Source organism: Sipha flava, unplaced genomic scaffold, assembly GCF_003268045.1.
Source record: "Sipha flava isolate LNK unplaced genomic scaffold, YSA_version1 0_pilon_pilon, whole genome shotgun sequence".
Classification (NCBI taxonomy): Eukaryota; Metazoa; Arthropoda; class Insecta; order Hemiptera; family Aphididae; genus Sipha; species Sipha flava.
The window spans coordinates 3,715,461-3,739,693 of record NW_020271713.1 but is presented as its reverse complement, the minus strand read 5'-3'; the positions used below and the strand labels follow the sequence as shown (position 1 = coordinate 3,739,693).

General features: G+C 31.4%; 1 protein-coding gene across 2 annotated transcripts in view; it reads left to right on the top strand.

The window, feature by feature from the left end:
* Positions 1-24,233, top strand: part of LOC112680523 — a 103,163-nt gene that overhangs the window by 59,850 nt on the left and 19,080 nt on the right. For both annotated transcript variants that reach the window (XM_025550741.1, XM_025550667.1), the window contains 13 exons: positions 274-405; positions 796-898; positions 2,831-2,941; positions 4,289-4,463; positions 4,555-4,743; positions 13,573-13,682; positions 13,780-13,892; positions 14,975-15,086; positions 17,564-17,693; positions 19,955-20,163; positions 21,627-21,783; positions 22,511-22,758; positions 24,066-24,199. In XM_025550741.1, coding sequence (XP_025406526.1) covers positions 274-405; positions 796-898; positions 2,831-2,941; positions 4,289-4,463; positions 4,555-4,743; positions 13,573-13,682; positions 13,780-13,892; positions 14,975-15,086; positions 17,564-17,693; positions 19,955-20,163; positions 21,627-21,783; positions 22,511-22,758; positions 24,066-24,199 — 1,923 coding nt within the window. The remainder of the gene's footprint in view (positions 1-273; positions 406-795; positions 899-2,830; positions 2,942-4,288; positions 4,464-4,554; positions 4,744-13,572; positions 13,683-13,779; positions 13,893-14,974; positions 15,087-17,563; positions 17,694-19,954; positions 20,164-21,626; positions 21,784-22,510; positions 22,759-24,065; positions 24,200-24,233) is intronic.

Here is a 24,233-nt window from a genome sequence, read left to right as displayed (position 1 = left end):
AATAACTACAAATTTTAAAGTCAGAATGTGTTTCTTATGAAACTTAAATATGTACTATTACAATGCTGTATTATTAATTTCCCAATTAAAATACAAAATATTATCACTTCTCACATAATATTTTAAGAATGTTATTATAAGTGCTTGAAATACGTAATCAGTAAATGTCTCTAACGATTTTCATTGTCATTGCATGTATTTGAAATTAAACATTTATTTCTTAACCGATTTTTTAACCGATAAACACGTTTTTTCTATTTTACATTTCAACAGCAATTTCCACGTACTAGAAGAAGACATTGCGTACTTCAGAAAGGTGTTTAACAACTCTTACAATGCTAACGAGTTCTACTTGAAAGACATCCACGGGCTATACATCGCACTGATGGAAGATATGACATTTGTGTAGGTGTTTATTGTAATAACTATATACTCGGTGTCATACGGTGATAATTAAATTTCGTTTTTCTGATGCGATTCTCATGATTGAGTACTACATATATTTGTATTTTAATTAAATGTTTGTGTTTTGGTAAAGCAATTAAAAAAGAAAAATATTGTTTTAAAAAATTTTAAGATATTACGTACAGTTCTCTGATATGCCAGTAGATATATTTTTTAAACTAAAATGTACAGTCCCTTTCATACATACGAGTCGGTAAGATAATCTTCAGTATTTCAGGAAATATCATTATAAATATTTTTTTCGTTTGACACCCTGTATATGTATGACAAATTAATTAATCCAAATGGCTATTCCTCAAATAAAAAAATTATAAACTTTTCATGTTTTAGAGAAAAAATGGGTTCGCTGCCGCAGATTGTAAACGAAATATGGACTGCACTAGGTGACACAGGACAGACGATCAGAAAATCTATAGTTTGGTTCATCGACAGTGTGAGTTGTTATGCGCGTATAAATACATCGGTGTATATAATAATGTTATTTAAATAGATTATCTTGACTGAATTTCGAAATCCTAAAATCCCTTTGTAATCACAAAATAACAATATATTGTTTGTAGTTACTATCGAAATTGAATATGGAAAACTATTTCGATTCGGTAGTTGATTACGATTTATACTTTTCACGTCGAGTACACGCAAGTAAATTGAAATGGCATAGATCATGATATTGGTTAATAAAACTTAACAACTATATAATACTTTCAACTAATATAGTTTTCTAAAATTTGACAACTTTTATGAATACAACATAATATTTGAAAACTTAAAATTAAATTCAATAAATTAATTTTTTATATTGAATTTTTAGTGTAACAATAATTTCGTACGGAGCTCCGTAAGGTGGGTTTAAATTATTTTTTCTGTATTTTTTCTATTTGTTAACTATTTAGATTTAGTCTTTAAATATGTAAAGTTTTCTGCGTTTTTTGATCACCGTATTTTGTTATTTGATTCACAAACGAAAGCTTTAAATTGCAAAAATATCTTGATGGATTTTTAGAAAAGTGTAATTGCAATGACTTGAAAGACCGTTAAAAACGAACGTTGATAGTAAAATATTAATAAAATATTAACTTGAAAATTTAATTTCATCTTGCTGTAATAAGTATACATTTGTTTTCGATTATAATAAGCGAGATAATTATTATGTTATCTGGTAAGTTATCTTTTGTTTACCGATCATATTCAAACAGAGTACCTATTCATAGTAACTTTGCGGACCCATGGATTTCTTATTAGAATTAATATTCAAGAGTGATTCAAAAATATTAAAACACTAATGGTTCTATATTATTACTCACGATCCTGATCTATATTTGAGTATTATAATTATCTTTTAAGTTTGATAACAGACCTCTATGGAAGACGAAGCAATTAATAAACATTTCAAATATTCTTAATCTACAGCATTATTGTAATCTACCTAAGAAGAAATTTTTTTTTCAATACTATCATGATGAGTACACGGCTTAATCTTGATTACAAATTTAATAATGCGCATAATAGTTATCGAACGATTGAAAACACTTAAAATTAACAAAGAACTTACCGCTGACCCCCCAAAAAAAAACCCCCAAAAACGATACGATTGAGAACAAATTTATATGCAACGTTGCCATAGTTTGCCATATAATTTATTTGGCTTTTGAAAAATTCAGTATACATACAATAAATATTCTTGAAAAAAGTCATAAATTAATAATTATAATCGAATACAAATAAGCGCATAATAATATGTAATATATAATATAAATAAAAAATTAAAAATATGTAGGACTTATAAAAATATCTAATACGAACAGACGAAAAGTTTGTACGATGACTGCAAAGCCTCGTATCTGGTATCTAAGTTACTATTCAAATCCAGCTAATTCGATAAAAGTCCGATAAATATAAACAGATTATTGTGCTCATATTATCGATCGTTTATATTTGGCAACGTTGGAAAAAAAAACTCCAGCGTTCTCAATCGTATTTTACCGCGCATAATGCTTGTAGTAATAATAATTTCAAATAATTTCAACATATATCTTATACTTAAACATACTAATTTCTAATATATTATGTATTATATATCTTATTTTAATAATTTAGTAATTCTTTAAATGCACTACTTCATTGATGTAATAAATGTTATTTATTATTATTTTATTATTAAATTTGGTTGTACTTGGATATCCGAATTCACTTGACCTAACGATATTGATTCGAAACATTTGAACACTTTTTTGGGAAAAACTACGCATTACATATTTATAGTGGAATATTATGTTATTATGTACACAACGATAGTGCTTCGCAAATATTTACCATATTTTAAATCATGCCGTGTAATATAATATTGTATGTTTGGTTGTTGTAGATAAAAATGGCTTATAACGAATTTGGAAAGCTGTTGAAACAACTGATGGAAGGCGAAGCTATTGTTTACGTATCGGACTTTATTAGTAGTTCCATGGTGAAATATGACAAAGTAAGTGTACACTCTGCACGCGAATTTTCTATATGAATCATCCTAGGCAGAAACTATCGAACGTCTTTATAAAACGTCAAAATACATCATTATTGTGAAGAAACAAAGATGAGAGTGATAATGCCATTGTCATGGTTAATGCCGTATCCAGAAATAACTTTCGGGGAGGGGGAGGGTGCAAAGTATGTTTATTGTAATTTTACAGAATTAAGGTCTTAAAATTTGGTTAAAAATAATACCAAAAAAGTTTTAATTTTCTTTTAATAGAATATATAATTAAATAAACAAAATAACATTAAAATGACATACACAAATTCAATATATTTTAAACTAATAAAATGCTTCTATCTTTTTGAAGAGCAAACTGGGTTAATACTTCTTCGAGATTAACTTTATTTTCTTTTATTAATTCTTTTTTAATAGTTCAGTTCATTTAGGCGATATTTTAATAAAATTTCCACAGACTTTATTGTTCCTATACAATTACGAATATGGTGAATATTTGACGAAACAATTCATTTAATTGGAGTTTGAACCATTTATAACTGAAAATATTTATGTTAGTATTAAAAATAAATAGTTATTTTAAATATTTGTAAGATACTGAAGACATTTCGGGGAGGGGGGAGTTTGGACCCTTTGGACCCTTCCATAGATACAACCTTGGTCATGGTGCAGCATTTAGGCTTCAAGTTTTTCAAGCCTTTAAATTATGTATTCAATGATTTTACAAATTCGTGCTGATCGAGATATAAATATAATTAATTTTTTTACATTTTTTAAGATAAACATCGAAATAAAATGTGACTTGATATTATCATATTCATATAATTAATAACAATAAAGACCATATATGTATATTATGTATATTACATAAACATAATTTATTGATTTGATAAAAACAGTTTGCTGCATAATATTAAAGCCGATTATTATTTATACTATCGTCAATTCAGTTTAAATTAAACAAACCGGTCGTCTGAAGATGAGGGTAACTTTGCTTTTCAAAAATTTATAAAACTTAATTTATCGATTCGATTTGTAAACAATTTTCGCTGGCTGTAAAAATAATGATACTTTCCCACGAATAGTTTCACTCGATAAATATGAACATTAAAGAAGTTATCTATCCGAAAATAAATTGCATTTCAATATTTAATTAACTAATGTGACGCCTCTGGTATACATGTTTTATTTGTTCAATCTAAACGTTTCAAATACGAGTGTACATTGTGAGACATAATATATGATTTGTATTATGAATTTGTTCTGCCTCCAAACCGTTTCGAAAATCTGCACCCAATGGTTGATCGTTAACCGACATCGTTTATTATTTCTTTCGACCAGTTGATAAGAGACGTTCATATCTCGTTCATAAGATACGTGGAAAGCATGTTGGAAGAATCGTCGAACACGGTGGCCGCGTACTGGAGTAACGTGCTGAAAACAATCGAGCCGACGGTGGTGCAGATTTTCCATCACATCGAAGCCGTTTTCGTGACGGCTACGAAACAAGTCATCCGTAAGTTTTTGTCTCGGCTTAATGTCGAAACGCGTTATTATTATTTTTCCTTTCGAATAATTTTCATCCATTTGCACCACATCCCGCTCAGAGTTTTTGTACGCGAGACAGCAAGAGCTTATGCTTTCACCGTATTACACGCAGACTCAAAACATGACCCAAGACTTGGACAAATTCTACAAAGACCTCATGCACAACGACGTGCTGACGAACCTGAAGAAATACACCACGATGTTGTACGACGTCATCAAAACGAGATATTACCCACTCATACCGTTTGGTAAGTATATCGGCACTGATCGTAAACGAATAGCACCATCATTTTTTTTTTTTTTTTTTGTAATAAAATTTATCGGATCGCCGTTCCATTATGTTCGTGTGTCACGTTGACGTCACTAGGTCGATATGGTTAACTTGATAGACTTGTCGACATAAAGACCCTCTCTGCGTGTGTGTGTGTGTGTGTTAAATAATGTTAGCGTAAGTTATTTCCAATAACGTAAGCCAGACCTCAGAACTTTTATGTTTCTTCTTGTTACTGTTTAAAATGCTTAATTATGTTGTCGTTCACTATAAAACACGGATCACATCAATGATTGTTGAAAAGTAATAACACTACCGAAAGTTCGATATTTTTATTATTCCCGTTCATATAGCGTTCTTCACTTGTATGCAACACATGCAAAGATAAACGATGTTCGCTTTACGTAGAAAATCGCTTGAAATATATGGATATTTCGGTGTAATCGACTCGTGTTTCGAATTCTATCACGTACTACGTTAACGCAAATTTACAGAATCTTTGAACCCGATGGCCGCAGACGGGTTAATTAGTTATCGTATTAATATTATTGTTTTAATGTCCCTCGCCTGTCGGACGCGCGTGATCTAGACATATAGCGATGTTGTACGTGCACAAAGCCTGGTCCTCACTGAACGCAACGTAGGCGCAACATTCCGTCGTCAGCCCAGGCATCCGTACAGGCGTGTAACACGATCAAATGTTTTCCAATGTTCATCGGTGCGTTTGTTGTTATTCGAAATGCTGCTGTCTGCTATAATTTTTTCCTCGTTTTATATTATTATTCGTCTATCACTCGAATGATTTCCGGTCAAATCACTGGTGCTGTATTTATTGTTATGCGTAGCCTACTCGAAAAAAAAAAAAACCGAAAGTAAAAACCGTAAGCGTATGGGACGCTCCTGTGTTACGAAGCAAAAATATTTTTCATCGGCGCACACTTACTAACTGATTAAACACTTCGGAGATATTTGGCTACTGGAGATTATTATACAAGTTCAGTTTTCGTTCGAACCGGATGAGCGAAATGCACCGAACACCACGTGTTTCCGGTAATAGCCCCTTCTCCCCAAACAATCGCGCAATATGCACAAACTTGCAGATTCGTGCGCAGAACAGGTCCGCATCGAACGCGCCGAACATAACAGCAACGTTGCAAGACTTTTTGTGCGTTTGGTGTGGGCCCTGTTTAAGAAATAATTATTACCATTCTTGTTTGTTAACCCGTCCGATGACAATGAAGCAACCGCTCCCTTCAACTCATTCTCCCTTCTGTCAACCCCCACGCACACATACATTAATAGTTGGACTGTGATTACGAGCCAATAATGCGGAAACGACTTATGAGCTTAATCTAATGTAAAATTAGCATTCTGTTTACTCGTCTACGAAGTTATTTCCGAGGTAACGACGTATATTGACATCATATAGGGTAGCCGTTTAATGGGACCGAATAGCCATTATACTATAAAACAAACGCGATAAAGTTGGCAAATTTTACAATGTCATATGTAACAGTAGAAGAAAATTTTACAATTATAATAATATTATTGAACGATGTGTACGAATGAGATTATTATCTCACTTAACAGTATGAAATCGACATAGCATTGGGAATTCGCTAACATCACGTGCACTTGCGTCATGTAGCCATATCATTGTTATACCTATTTTTATTTTCTTACTATTATTCCAATTAAATTGTTTCTGACTAATTGTATACTCACGTGTACTATGTATTAAATATTACAGTAAACTTTTGAAAAAATTGAAAACTGCGTTTATTTTTTATAAATAACAATGCTATAATACGTGAGACTAAATCGTTGTGCTTAAGTATTGTGATAATAATTTTAAATCAGACTTCTTTTCGGTGTTGAATAAATATGCAGCGACAGATTTGAGTGTTGTTATTAAACACGCATTTAAATTTATAAATAAAATAAAAATTATCTCGAAAATGTAATAGTTAAATATATTTTTTAGCCATCGAATTATGTGTGGTTTAATGAAATAATACCGTACGTTACCGAAAATACTTCAAAATTGAATAAAATATAAAATAAAAATACTTTTTTGTTTTATTAATTTGATCGACAAATATTATTATATTTTTTGTTATGATTGAAAAATAAAGTTAAATAAAGCACATTGTGTTTAATAATTCCGATCAAAACAAAAACCTCACAAATTATAATGATTTGAGTGAGGTAGTTGTTTAGTACGGAAACAGTGTTCGCGGAAAAACCTTGAAACATAATCATTCAATAATTACAAATTCATCAATTTGTACACTTTATATAACTGAATAGTTTTGTTTAATATTATTTTTAATTTTCATTATATTTATTAAAGTTTTACCTTTTCTATCAGATCCAAATGTGGTTTAATTACATTTCGGTTAAGTTTAATATTAGGAAAGCACCATAGGTATGATACATAATACACAATGTATAAACCAATTGCGACCTAAAATAAATCTTTACTAAAATTGAGTTTACTTTGCTTTATAGCTAATACAACAATCAAATCAATGACTTGAGAAAACTAATAATATTCAATCGATCAATCTTATCAAAGTATTATCAAATTATACGAAAAGAACCACATTATTGTAACCTATATAATGTACAATCCATGGTCATAATTTCTTCTCCGATAAAACCATCTATTTGAAAATTGAAGTAACTTTAAATTCATATGAACACTAGAAATTATTTTTAATTTTTAGATTATCTTTAAACATTGTTAAATTTTAATTTTAAATTAAGTCAAATAAAAATAATTTTATAGCCATTTTAAAATCAGCATAAAAAAATTGTTTTACTATATAAAAAAACTTTGTAAAAATAACATTTAAATAATTGAAAAAATTTAAAAAAATCTGATTTTAAACTTCTGTATGGTCAGCAAATTCTATAAAAGGTCATAGAGCCGAGGTTGAGCAATGTCTTTTTAACAGGTTTAAAATAAATTTTTTGGCAAATTCAAACCTAGGTGGTATGGTTAATTTTGTATTATTCCGGCAATTATTCGGTTAACATTAATAATTAATAGTTATTAACATTATAAGTGCACTGCTAACATAATGTACCGGTATGTGAAATATTCAAGTCGACATTTTATTGTAAAATGTTTTTTATGAGAATGAAATGAGTTCAAATGAAATTAGCTGGTGAGAGGAGATCGATTTAAACCGAAAATTCTGGAATGGCCTTGTCACGTACACTTCATGATTTTTTTGCCACGGTGAATTTTAATTATTTTCACACGTTTCAGGAAAGCCGTGCAGTACACAAATTTAACCTGTGGATACATGTCCGACCTCGAATATTTAATACTATTGTCCAATGCGCGAGTTACCCAATTATAATATTAATTCGATAGCGAATTCGTATGGTATTATAGTGTATGATATGTTGCATTAGATAGCTTCGAATGATTTAAGAGCCACTCGTTAAATAACGAAAACGCTGAGTTTAGAATGATGAACAACGAAATGGTAGCACTGAAAACCAAAACATTTCGATTGAAAAATATGTCTTGAAATATTTGAAAAATATCACCGTGTTGGAAGAACGAAACTCGAAACCTGACCAAATATTTTATCGGGATGTACTGTAAACTCTCGATAGTTTGAACCTCAACAATTCTAAAAACTCTATAAATCGAATTTAACGTTTGGTTCATTGAAAAAATCTTTATAACTCGAATAAAACACAAATATTTCTGTTCCCTCGATTGATCAAAAATAATATGGTGTTAGATACTGGGAAGCACTCTAGAATGTAAATATTTTTAGTGAAAATCGCTATACGAGTACAGGTAGTTCAAATTAATTGTACATAAGCCCAAATAAATCTAATTACAACTGTGATTTACACTACCTACTCGTATCCATTAAGAACATATATGTAATGTTAGCATCGAAAAATAACAAAGGCGATTACATATTATCAATTATCATAGTTCTCTGTTCCTGAATTTCAAATATTAAAATTTATATTTATTGAATATTTTTTCAATTTAATATATTTATTCAATATATAACTGCGATAAATAATTAATATTCAATCAATTAAATAAATATGGATTTCAACTATTTTCAATTCGAATATATTTCCTCGATAATTCAAACTCTTGTTAAATCAAAAACCTTCTTCATAAATCAAATTTAACCTCGACTTTCTGAATTTTGAATGATCAAAGGATTTTTGTGATGCGTAATTTTTGCCGATAGAATTTTTTTTCGGAAAACGCTTACGCGTGTAGTTATCAATCAATATTATAATATGGGTACGCATGTAGTTTGGTGACGTGCGTTGTATCGTAATATTTAAATAAATAATGTGCCCGGCTTTTTGCGTCAGACTGTGTCAATATATTAAATGCAAATCAAACTTATTGTAATGCACAATCTACGAGATATTGTGTCGAACATTGTTAAGCAAACAAACGCAGAAAAAAATTGTTTTACGTCAGAGTAATGTGTCCATGCTTTATTACGTTCTATCTGGTATTGTTATAATTATTTTTACTTCTGTAATTATTAAATCGTTTGAGCATACATTGTTACATAAGTATAGTAGTGCACTGAACAAATACTAAAATAATGTAACATTAAACGCGTGTGCGCTACTAGCTTATATACGCAAGGAGATAGCGAATTTTATTTTTAATAATCAAGTTCGTGCTTGGAAATAAAATTGGTCGAGTTAATTGTTTTCGTGCTTAACTCGCTCGAAGAAAAATATTTATATGATAAATTAATTCAAAATTGAATATTGACGTCAATTTTTTTGGTTAGCAAGGATTTAGATATTTCGATTTTGTTATACCCCGGTGACGGATACATCATGTTCCCTGAATATTCTTTTTGGGAATTATTCATCTATATTCGTCAATATTCGAAAATAGTATTTACGGTTTAGACGTTTTTCTAAAACATGCATAACTATGTAAAACGAGAGCACTGCGTACCCACTCGGTAGTCCGGCGCCGTACCGGGACGAGGAACCTAACCATAATTGGATTACCGAAAGTTTAGGGTTTACGGAAAATGTAAAAAATTGAGTTTACATAATAAAAAAAAAAACGATAAACTGATTTATTTCGAAAATACAATACACGTGATAAAACACGGTGGTCAGCTGAACAAAAACATAACGATTACGGCGTCAAAATTATTCATTTTGGTGCACGTATTTTTATTGCCGGCAATGAAATTCTATCACATATACTAAGATTATAATATTGTTATTGACCGCGTAGGCCACATAAACACGGCACATTGCCCCTATCAATAACGTATTGAAATCTAACCCGACTACTGACCGGATTGCCGAGATCGCACTAATCGGTTTATGATGATTCGAATTTCGGTCAACGTTTGACGTAATTTAACGTTACAGAACGAACAACTTGAAACATGCATTACGTAGGTACACAACAAAAAGTTACGCGTTCGATTCAAAATCCATGAAATTAACTAAACATTTCGAGACCGGGTTATAAATTTGCAACTCTTTTACGTTCAACCATGCAGATAGTGACGATTTTTGCAATAAGTGCACGATTTATAACTACCTAGGTATCCGTATAACCATTCTGAAACATTCGCGGATTAATTATTACATATACCGACAACGTCCTATATTCGCCGTGTTGTGTAATAATACGAATAATTTGATATTGTTAACATAATACTACTACTGCAGCGTTGGTCCCATAACCTTTTAACCGCGGTTTAACAACGCGTTTCGCCTAACACTGACTTTACGCGCGACGAAACGAACGCGAGTGCTTGCGTCAACGGAACAAACGACGGTCACCAAAGACCGGGAGAAGGGGACGACGACATAAACACTTATGTAATGCGCAAAATTTATAATACAAGATGATGACGTACGACGACGGTTGCACGGTTTGAATGCGCGACGACGTTAAAACGGTTATTGTAAAAATCGTATTATGTACACTGTTTTCCCCTGGTAAAACTAGATTTAAAAACTTGATTGACTGTGTGTTCGGCGCTAGAGATTTCAACGCGTAACCGACCGCCTCCGCGCACAACCTATTTAATACGTTTTGTTATGCAAGGAATTAATACGCTTTATGCACGTATAACGCCTTGTGTACACGTACGAACCGTTTCACGTCACGTGTCTGTTATTTTAAGAAAAACGTAATCTTCCTTAAGTTTTCTACTCAAAAGCGTACGTCAGTCTTACATAATAATATTATAAGTACGTTGAAAGACTACGATATCGCATGCATAGATTTGTCATTCGTTTTTCGTTTCTACGGAAGAATTACGAAGTGTGGGTTTACATTTTTTTGCCGAACATTTTTTCCGCACCGCGAACTTGTATTGTGTATGATGTAACCATCAAGAATAAATGTTCGTGAGGCGCAATGCAGTACTTAAACGTACAGTGTGGCTCGTATAGCTCTTTCCCTTTTCGTGAAAACTTTGAATTCTCTGGATACCTGTTGATATTTATCAGATGATAATGAAATGCATTGTATTCGGATCACCGTACCCAAAAGGTGTAAGAGAAAGATTTTATTTATTTGCTACCTTTTATCGAACGGCACCCCTAGGTACTTGTATTTTAATGCACATACCCATGTACCGCGCGAATAAATGCTCGTAGGAACCGTGATAACGATCGTGAATTGTTCATCTGCGAAATGATTGACGTTTGCAACTCGAACGTACACTAACAATAATAATTCATAACAATATATAAACGATATGGGCTCCTCGTTGTAGTAAAATATACGTACAATCCGCCGCTGAAATAGATGGTATAGTCGTCGCGCACGTGTTACAAAAATATAAAAAACGCATTTTTTCTGACCTGTACGTACAAATGTTCGTTTCATTGAACAACTTTGGCATCAATCCATTTTTATACCATTAAGCAAACAAGTTTTTACATGTGCACATACATAATATATGCCATATATATTATGGAACTCGTGCTAATGTATACTAACTTGGTGTTTTGAATGTTTACAATTTAATTGTAAATTTTATTTATACTTATTACATGGTATTGAAATGATAAAACGCAACGTAAATATTCATTTCATGAGTTATGTCGCAAGATCGAAACGCCGTTCGGCTTAATTTGCTCATAGAAAAATAATATAACGATTAATAATATGTAAACGAAACAAGTTCTTCGGCCATTTTTATCCGAAAATTGTCCATAGTTTACGAATAATATCGAGTTTTCACAAACTAGATTCTAGGATCTGTAAACTATTAGAATGTGACCGTGATAATATTGTTTTTAATTAGTGACTAATTCGATAGCACAAATATATGCCACGGTTTACCTGTATCATACTATTCTCCTCAAACATCCTCAAATGTTTCGAAAATATTTGTCAGTAATATGTTAACGTGCTAAATGTTTTTTGTTCGTGGGAAAGGATTGTCGCGAAATTCAAAACAATTTTCAAGGCCGACTTTTAAAAATGTTTAATGAATACTATATAAACTAGTTTTATTTGCAAGTATTTCATATTATCTTTACCTTTTGAAGTTTTTTCGACATTTCAGGCATGATAAAATTATAATAAAAGTTCTAAAATTAATTGATTATAATTTTAAATTGATTTAAACATTATATTTAAACCATGCTCTTGTAGTTAATTTAAATACTAGAACGTTAATTCCATATAAACTCGGAGTATTTAACGATTATGGCCAGAAGTGCAATTTTTCAATAAACAGAGTAGGCAGCTACTTAGGGTGGCAATATTTTGGGGTCAGAAAATGTTGTAATGCTTTAATAAAATGTATTATTCGTATAAAAATAAATATAAAATTCATTATTATATTATATTTAGAAAAAATTATGAAATATTTACTTAATTATCATAAAAATGATCTATAGTATGTTTTGATTAAAATTTGGTGGACATCCATTGCAATTTTTTTTTCAAAGTAGACTAATAACTAAGAGTGAGAAAAAAATGTCCAACAATTGAAATGAATGAATGGAGGTACTGTAATATTTAATAATTAGGGTGGCAAATTTTTAGTGCCTATAGCCATAAAAAAATTAAATCAACTTCTGACAATGGAAATAAAACATGTTATATATTGTGTTGAAGATGTTTAACTAAATAGTAAAAATCTTAAAAAAAAAACATTAAATATCATGAGTTTTATGTAACTAAGGTACTCAATACCATCTTTAAAAAAAAAGTTTACTAACGACATCTATAAATTATGTTGGTTTATATACCCACGCACATAAACACACACATACATGCAAATATATTATGAATTATTAGATCTTTGGTTCACGCGTTATTATATTATAGAAGATTGCTTTTGAATAAATAATGTGTTCACTGTTCGTCGTAGTATTTACTTACCTATACCGAACGTCAATCTTTCGTAAGACAAATGTCAAACGAATACGTTTATATAATATGCATTTAATGATGTATACAGTTGTCAACTTATATAATATGCACTCGAAATATATGCGGTATTTTTAAGGACAGAAAAGAAAGAGAGAAAATAAAAAGAGAAACAGAAATAATAATGTTAGTGTAACTTTTTAGTCATGTTTCGAACATAAATTTTACTTTAGATATGATGATATCTGTACGTTTATGTATTAATATAAATATTGTATATAATAATGTAAAAATAATATTATAATCATACTTGTGTTATAATATATAGATATACACATTATTGTGTATTTGTAATTATATAGTTATATATTATATGAATACAACTTGAACGTGTGTGTGTGTGTGTGTTTGAAATGATTTCAGCGACTGAAATAAACGCCCTAAGACTGGAAATAACAGACGGTTTATATCAGTTACTCAAGTTGCCGTTAATCTCTTACGTGATCGACAACATCAAAACAATGATCAACCAAGTAATTATACAATTTCAACATGTGCCAATTATTATTCGATTTCTACAACAATGAGAGGTGTTAACTGTTTCTTAATTTTTTTTTCCTCTCGTACTAGATCGTTTGGTTTTGCGAGTACATCGACTTGTCCAAAAAAATACAAAACTTTATTCCTAAACTAATCGATCGAGTCTATGACCTAACGTACACAGCAGTTGATAACGAGATGAAGTAAGACTATACAATTTATATTAGTGATGGGTCGAACTGTTCGAATCTCGAACCCTTGATCTTCGGTTCGGTTTGAAATTCGAATTCGGCATGAAAAAAAATCAAACCGAACTACCAAGTACCTTTTACTGTTCGAAAATCGAACTTGAAAATATTTGTCGAACCAGACATACTGGCCACGATAGTTTGAAAACCAAATATTTGTACAATTCTTCAAAAGTTCTTTATGAAAAATAAAAATTGATAATGATTATTTAGAAATAATTAGACTATTGGCGATAGAAAGTGATAATCTGTAAAGGGCACGTTATGCATTATTTATAATAATAATGTTATTTTTCCAGTCGCATATTACACATCTACCTTCCATCGACCAAAACATTAATAAGTTGTTTATCGCCAATAGAGGCAGTGTATCTACATTCATAAATTACCATTTTTTGTTTTTATCATATTTGTTGTATAGGTTAAAATCTATTTTGTAACTTACGTCTTACATTATAAATTCTACTAATCATTCTATATTTATGAATTATAGTTATTATTACTATTTTTTTTATATATATTATTAAAATGCACTGGTTGTATTGTCATATGACACTCAATACTCAATACTCAATACTTAATGAATATTTTATAAGCTACAAGACAACACAAGAGAGCACAATACTGGTTTTGAAAAATAATAATAATAATAAGAAATTATCTAAAATTTAAATGTATTGTAAATAATACAATTACTTAAAAGACTTAAAATTTAAAATGTAGAATAGATAATACGAAAACTTAAAATACAATAGTAATTAATAATTATGGTTGATTTAATTTGTAGGTAGGTACAATGTACATGATAAAAAGTATTGAGTACAAGTTCGAGTTCGACTTAAAATCATAATAGGTTCGGTTCAGTTCAAGTTCGAAAAAATAATTTAAAGTTCGGTTCAATTTAAAAAATCGACCCATCACTAATTTATATACATATATATATTACGAATAGAATTAGTAATCTAAAAATCATGTTTTGTTAGTTTTCAACATTACAAACTGTAATGATTAATAACGATTGATTATGTACATTACAGGTATCATAAGGCAAAAACGAAGTTTTTATGTAACCCGGAAAAAGGAATTTTAGAACTGGAACAAAAGCTACCATTCTCCTGGCATGCTTTTAATGAGACGCCAAAATACGAAGTAAGCGATCATTTTCGCGATCACCGTACACGTTTGTACTCCATATACGTGTTATTATGTGTTCGTGCCAACACGGCCTTTTTTAATGTGTGCGTGTTATCAAAGTTTGCTTATCGACTCTTATCGCGCGTATTGCAGCGTGGTCGACGGTAGCAATAGCTTTCGTGGGCTGACCGCCCAGTGCGCGGCATAGAGTAATATGGAGAGAACATTACATATCTCAGCTATAAAAAAACACAAGAAAGTGAAGATCAAAAGGTGTATGATTGCCATTTGAAAAAGTACGAAAAAAATGATTGTACAATGTATGGTAAAACGATACACCTGTAATACTGTTATCTTCGATACTTTTTTTATCTCGTGTGTTGTTACCATAATCATATATCTATGACTGTTGGTTAAGTCACCAAAATCTTGGAAGTATAAAGTCTTGGGCATTCTCTAGTTCTTTACCCAAAGATGTTCCTTATGAAGGAGTTATACCTGAATAAGTGCCCTATTAATTTTGCTTTCCTCTTCAATATGAGCCTCATTATATCCCTTTTCTCTCCTACGTCTTTTAATACTCTCTCATTTAATTAAGTTTCAACTCATAATGTTCTGCTCATTTTACTTCAGATCCAAAAATGATTAACTCATTTTATCGTGCATTTTGTGGTTACATAAATTTGTTCCACTAGATAAGCAATACCGGCAATCATATAACTTCTCCGGTTCACTATTTTTTCGAATGGCATCTCTATATTATTCTATGGTGCGCGCGTAAGATCGTCACTTTCAGTGGTTTTTGTTAATGAACGTTACCATTTTCGTGCGATGCATAGCGGTACGTTGCGTATCCGCAGCCATCGTATGCGGCGGTGATAAGCCTCCGTGTGCGACCGGCCGGGTACGTAATCGCATGGTTATCATCGCGCGTAAATGTATCCGTGATCCTGTGTTTTCATTATTTATCGGTTTTGTTTCAAAAAAATTGAAAGTTATGTTCGCGGTGCCACAGGTTCCTTTGATTTCCATTTCAGTGTGGTGACACTGAGACATTTTATTGTTAATGTGGCGACCGGCGGCTGGAGCCTTCGTGGTAACGGTCGTCGGCCAATATTATTACATACTTATCTTTCTATTCTTGTCGTGTAAACACCTTCATCCGTTTTTTGTTCCTGCTGCAACTGTCAAACTAGGTTTTTACTGGTGTTGTTCGTTTTACGTGAATTCTTCTGTCTGGTAAATATCGTTCGCGTATTTATTGTCGATCATTTAATAGTTTTCCCCTAGTCCAGGTCATTGATTGCCAGCAAATGATTGTGAGTTTCGTGGATTTTCGAGTTGTGTGTACGCAGCCATTGTATTATTGTGAATTAATCACATCGTGTTGAGGTTAGCGACACTCTCGAGTGTGTGCGGGAGCAAACCTATACTTTTTATCGTATCAATTTGATTATTATACAGATCCCGACACCTCAAGACGTCATAACCTCAGAAGGTATGTGGTGCACCATCTTTATAATTATATTGGACCGACGGGTCATATATTAGTATTTTTTATAATTATTACGCCTATTGGCATCCGTCTAGGGGCGGATATAAGGGGGGAGGGGTTCAAGGGGTTAACTGACCCACAGTTAATATTTGTTGACAAAATTTGCCCCTTGGAAATTTTTTTCTCTTTTTAGACCTTGATTTGGACTCTTGGGCAATTGGTCTATCGGAATTACTTTAAAATGAATGCCATTTATATTCAAAATTTAAAATTTTTCAATTCATAATTTATATTTTAAATTATATCGTTTTAGTAGGAAGTTAAGTAAATCATATTTTATTCTTTACGTTTGTTGCGCTGATAAAATACGATTATATTTATTAATCGTAAATAAGTGGTATCACTAATTCTAAAATTAAATATTAATATACTTATACACTTTTATGATCATATTGTTTTTTTTTTTTTGCAAGGTATTAATTTCTAATTCAGTTTCATCCATAATAAATGGCCTCTTGAAATGGCTTGACCCACAGATCCCCGACTCTGGATCCGCCCCTGCGTCCGTCTTATTATTTGTATTATTATTACGTGTATTGACGCCTATTTATTGATATATTTATTTAATTATTATGATTATATTAGACCAAGCGGTCGCTTATTATTCTATTTATAAACGTTTATATATTTATAACCAAAAACAATTGTCTGTTATTATTACTATTATTATTATACTAGGGATGGTAGCTTAATAATCCTATCCTCTCGGCCGTTAAGGCTCATTAATTTATTATTTATTAAAGTCGAATGCGAGCCAAACATCATTATGTATTAACATTACAATTGTACCGATTGACGATATTATAATTACAAAGCTATAAGCCATTGTTCTTAATATTATAATTAGTTAGCTGTAATATCGCAAGATAATAACAAAATAAAAACAAAAGTAATCGATTAATTTTTATCATTTTTTTATAATTATTATTTTGTTTAGGAAATTCCTGAATACAGAAGAGTCACTAAGCTGTTGAACATGTTTGCACCTCATAACGTTACGTTTTGGTTTTTGTACTACAATCTGATGCCACTTATGGATTACACAAATTGGCTTCCACCGTACCGAGGTAAAAATATTCTAAAGAAACGCTTTCGCTACCTTATTAATTAGGTGTGAAACTTGTTTGATAATGTTTGGTTAACTGCGGTTATTGTTATTACATGTTGTCTACATGGTTACTTATACCACATCATTGTAACCGAATGGTTCAAAAATGATATGTTGTTCTAAAAAATTAAAATATTTTCTTATACGGACAGGGTAGACATTACATTCTATACCTGGTCGATTTACATGCTAATCCACTGAAGTAGTGTTTTCGGTTGGTCTAAAACATGTCAATGTACACTGTCATGTTTTTGACGTAGTTTTTTACTCATCAAGTAAATACGATACATTGAGATTGGACAGTGGCTGGATTATATCGCGCTGAGACGTGGACCTGATTTGTTACATTGTCCCGCTTGATGGCTGTAAATCTTTGGTCCATATAGCGTAACATTCAAACCGTAACAATCTCAAGTCTTCATTTTTTTATTTAAAATAATTGTGAACATTCAATTTTTTGTTCCAAACGACCTTAAGAAAAATTACTTATACCAACATTCGTACGCCTGGCTGATATCGATTGACACGTTTATTTATATTATGGTAAAAGGATAAAAAAAAAAAGTAAAAAAACAATAGAATAAATTAGAACTATTTTGCTGTTTACACTCGATGGTTAACCTCGATTACCGATTTCGGAACTATTGATAGCGTTGTTGATTCAAGGAAGTGTTTCGGTTTTTTCTCAAACATGTGTTGAAGTGCTTTTAGCACGTTCGAACGATTAAGTTTCGATGAATTACGTTTTAATCGTTTTGATTGATATAAGAAATATAAAACAGCGACTATTGTTATTGGACAATAGAACTATTTCCTTATAAGTTCGACGGCTGAACAGATATTTCCTGTACGATATTCGTTCCATTGTTTGCGATAAAAGCCCAACGACGTACATATAATGTAAATGTAAACCACCTATATGGGACATCAGTAACGCGTAGTATAACGATTTCGAAATTACTCATAATACGACTTCGACGTGAACGACACAGACGGGTGTGTGGAAGGAGATTCGATAAAAATAAATCACAGTAGAAAAAGTGCCTATCACGACCTGGTATACATAGCCTGGTCGTATTTCGAACGATAATATATTATTATTATGTGTTTATGAAACAATCATATATAACAGAGCATCGCGTAATGATATGCACAATTAGTCAAGCTCTGAGACTTGTTCTCCTTTCTGTTAGGCGTGATAATTTTGGTATCACTTTTATTCAGCGCCTGATCGAAGGACAAGTTGATGCCCCAAGGCTTCTTGGAGAACTTAGTTTTTGTATTCCTTGTAATACTAGGCTTCAATATACTTTTTATATACCCACCAATAAATCTAACTTCTCCAGGAATGTCCCGCTTTAAAGGATGATGCATATTGCAAATAATCATATAGACTATTAAACCATATTTAGTACGAAGGCTCACATCCTATTTCATATAATTTACACCACGTTTGTTTATTTATTTACTTACTATTTTCTTTTTCCTCTCTCTCATATTAAAGAAAGTATAAGGTATGCATCCTATACGAGGATGTTGTTATATGTTTTTATCTATAATCTATGTACTTTCTGTCTGTTAATTTCGTAAAAGCCGTTTGGCGTTGATTATAATATAATATAATAATTACGTGCATATTATTTTTGTTTTTACATATTATTATTGTTACTCGTCATACGTTGCAACAATCATATATATGCATATAATACGACCTATAAATGTTAAACGCGCATATAATATCGAAGACTTCGTATTTCATACTCACACCTATAAGCTCTCAGACACACATGTGATGCTATTAAAAATCCGTTTTATTATTTGTAAAAGACTAAATTTTTTTATTACTAAACAGCCTAAAAGTAGCTTTTAGTTCTGATACTTAAAACCGTAAGAAATATTATTCTTCTCACAAATGAGCAACACTTTTTCTGTAAAACAATCGTATCGAAAAATTAAAACTGAAACAATAGTTTTCATTATTTCAAAAACAACAGTCGTTACGAAAAATAATGGAAAGTGAGATATTATCTCAATATTCAAAAAAAATTTTACTAGTAAAAATGCCAAATGTAATTCGTAAAACATAATAATTACTCATGAAAATCTAGATTTATAGAATATAGAGTTCAAAAAAAAAAAAAAAAAAATATCAACGTTTTATAGTCATAAAATGTTTAATATTTTTTTCATACTATACTTATTCTACCCTTGGCGTTGCAGCACACGCGATGGTTGTCGGCTCGCAGCACTTTGTAACTTTCGACCAGAGACATTACGACTTCAAAGGCCGCTGTTCGTATCTTCTAGCCAACGATTTCGTCGGACAAGAGTTTTCACTGGTACTCAGTTACGAATCGGAAATCAAAGGCCAATATACTCTGTTGCTATTGCTGGGACACGATACGATTTCGATAAATCTTCAGCGCAAGGTACATTTTCGCCATGATAAATTACATTAAAATGGCAAACGGTATAATGTTTTATCGTACAGAACAGACGTTTGGATAATCTCTAATCTCTATGTGATTAAATCATGCTAACAGCTACGGCTTCGACGAGCAAAGGTGTACACGTATATGCGTACTGGATACCATACGGATATAATATATTTTAAAAATGCGAATTTTTTAATACATAGTGCGCTACTTGACGTGAAAAGTGACGTAACTGTTGAACGGACAATGATTAGGTCATGACAAAAATGCAAGTTACGTACTATTTCTTATACGTTTGCAATGGGGCAGTTTGGGTTTTCGAATAAAAAAAATTTTGAATTAGTCAATTGTTTCCGATCATAAGATAGTAAAATGTATGATATTTGAATTGATTTGAAGGGCTTTGTGTCTTTGTGTATATAGATATTGACTATGAAGTTGTGGCATTTAAAATATTCAACCGAGCTCTTACATAGTAAACTAAAATTATATATCATAAGATCTATACATTTTAAGTACAGTCTATATGTATTATTCATGCTTTTAAGTACGTGTTCATAAAAAAATGTTACTAAGGACTTTTAAGAAATTTTAAATGTAGCTTAACATAAAAATAAAAAAAAAAAAAATTAATAACTTAACACTTAAACTGCACCAAAGATATTTTGTACTTATTTTATACTTGACGAATAATATTATGTAATTATTTAAAAAATCTATAGCAATTATTTCATAATAATATGATAAAATATTTTTGAAAGTATTAAAATTAAATCTAATCAGCCTTGAATATTCTCATAAGTTAAAAATCAAAATAACTCATTGTATTCCATAACTTTTACAACCGGATGAAATTCACTTCAAATAAGTAAAAAAAAAAAAAAAATTAAAATAAATAAATTGAGTGTAGGCATAAATAACTCAATTACAGATCAGAATATTCATCAAAATAAATTTCAATTATACATATTAAAAACTAAAATTTCATTTAGCAAAATTTTATTAAATTTAATTGAATAGATATAATTATGAAAAATTAATATTTTTTCTAAATTAAAAAAAAAAAAAAAATAATGATATCGACTTGATAAGAGAAAACGATGCTTTGCGCTTTCACACTTAATTTTTCAACAGTCTATCAAGTTTTCGACGTTGAAAGGATAAAATAAAAATTCAGTTCAAATAATGAAATTTTTAGAACATTTTATTGCCAACGAACCGTTTTAACGTATAAGAAATGCATATGGTGCAGAACACCAATAATATCTCAGTTTCGTGCCTGAAACTTTGTTAACATTTATATTTTTCGGGATCACATATTTACGAACGAGTCAAAAACCAGGACCGTTAGCTTGGGTGAGGTGAGGGGGTGGATAAGGATGCGCTGCTGCTACGATTTTTTCCTCCTCGTGAGGTGTACCGTCGTCGTTTAAATACCACACATGCTTTCGTTTCAGGACGTGAAGGTTTTGCCCGACAGCGTCAAACAGCTGCCGTTGCAACTGAATGACACGATAATCTACTATGAGAACGAAATGCTCATTGTGGAAAGCATGAGGGGCATATCTTTGATATGCAACATGCGTTTCCAGTACTGCACTTTCCACATATCAGGTAATATTGCAAATAAATTTAATATTTCTTGCAGGTCACTTTTTTTTTCTGTTCCCGATGCAAATGTAATATGTCGTAAGAACTATACGTACCTCTTACGAAACACAAAACTAAATGTATTGATTTAATACAGATAAGATTCATTTGGAACTATTAACTGCACTAAAAAAAAAAACTCACCGACCTCCTTTAAATTTGTTTGAAAAAAAAAATTACACATCATTCATTAACATATTATTGTTATTCCAAATGGTTTTAAATAATTCGATATGTAAATATTTTCAATTACCATTCTGTACTTGTATTGTGATTTTATTAGGATATTGTTACAATATTTGATAAAACACCTAGATCAATTTCGTGTAGAAATATTCATTTGCACCCGAGAAGTATATTCAGTTGTTCTAGTAAAAACCAAAATAATAATTATACAACAACAATAATTAATCACGGCGCAATAAATAATAATAACAATGCGAAAATGCAATTTACGGAAACGCCACTAATGTAATACGTACACGCATACCAGTACTGGATATAGCGAGCGAACAATAAAATATTAAAATTAATGTGAGCACTTCGAGTTATACGGAATTTAAATTTAAATCTATGTTCTTCGTATCGTTTCGTAAAATTCAAGTTTGTGTTTTCGCCCGAGTACATAATGAACTCCAAGTGCGCTCATGAAACGTATTCGTTATTCTAACCGACGAACCGCCAAAAACAGGATGGTATTTCGGGAAAACCGCAGGACTGCTGGGCACTCTGGACAACGAGCCCAGTGACGATATGCTGTCGTCGAACGGCTACGTGGAATCGGACATTTTCAAGTTCACGGAGAGCTGGTCGTTGAACGAGAACAGTTGCAATTCGTACACGTCGTTGAGGAAATTGTCGCCTACCAGTCAAACCGTGGAAGTCTGCGACAGCTATTTCAAACACAAGACTTCGCCGTTGTTCACGTGCTTCTCCGTGGTAAATATAACGCTGTTTGTTTTTCCGTATCACCGGTAGACGTGATTATTTATGGTATTGCTGTAAATTTTTTTAAAATAATTTTACCGGGTTCGATTCTTCTTTAACTCTATTTTACATTGATTCTGTTTCCAATAATAACCGATAACATTATTTGGCTACCGGTGGCAGTCTTCGTATTTTCCGAATTGTAAAACACGAACAGACGAACAGATAACGTTCGATTTAAGCTTACCCGAAATATACCATATTATTAGCACTTGAGTTCCTAATATTATTAAATAACCATCACTGTTACGACATCAAATATTTTATCGTTGATTTCGGTATCAAACGCGTAACTACGTTTATGAGATTGTTTATCACCTAAAGTTATTTTTTCACGGACCGTTGAAAATTTTGATATATTAATTTTACCTTGAGAATCGACCAAACGTTTTTTTTGTTTTTTTTTTTCTTCTGTATTTCTATATTTGTCATGGATTTCGTTACATTATACTCGTATAAGCGTGTTGTAACCGTTGATCGTTTTTTGTTGTGATTTTCTCAAAGTTATTCATTATCTACCGTTAAATCTGTTAAATATCTTCATTAAATTATGTGATTGTTGTATTAACGTTTTAATTATAATATAATTTCAAAAAGATTCGAAAAAAATGTTTAATTTTTTAATTAGTTAATTTAATTTTTCATCATGGCAATTCCGAGGAATTCGCCTTTTCACTAATGGGCAGTAAAATATTTATAAGATCTTTCTTTTTCATACGGAGCCGAGAAGAGCTGTATCAGAACGGAAAAACGCTGTTTTCATTGTATACCGTTAAAAATGTAGACTCTCGTGGATTTGTTGTGTTTTTTCGTTTTGTTTTCTTGCATCTTGACGGTCTTATATTTAAACGTATCCAGCTATCCTGTGCGGAAACACCTTATTCGACCGACTGTATCAATACTTTCGAACACATCGGATCCATATTAAATATTCAGTGTTAAATTATAATTATATATAGAACTGTTATTAACTGCAAAATAATATTTGACTTATAGATTGCGTGTACGCAATATTAATAATAAATCGAGTAAAATTATAAAAATGTTCATTGCCAATTAGCACTGCCGAATATTAGAGCTCAATTCGACTATTATTATTTTTTATTTATTTTTCCATATAACCGAATAACGGAATTATTCACATATTTTATATTCCTGTGGATATTTTTTAAACGTTAGACGAACAGACAAAAAATAATCTTCGTGCGCTCCAGATATTATGAACGTTATTTTGACGATTACGTGTTTGATCCGTGCAGATAAATCCCAGCCCGTACTACGAGCTGTGCCTGAGGTCCGCCAACAAGAACGAAACGTGCACGTCGGCTACGGCGTACAGCGAGATGTGCTCCATAGAGAATCTGCCGGTCCGGATACCGACGAGCTGCGTCAAGTTAGTGGACTCATCGATACCGTGTACGGTGGTG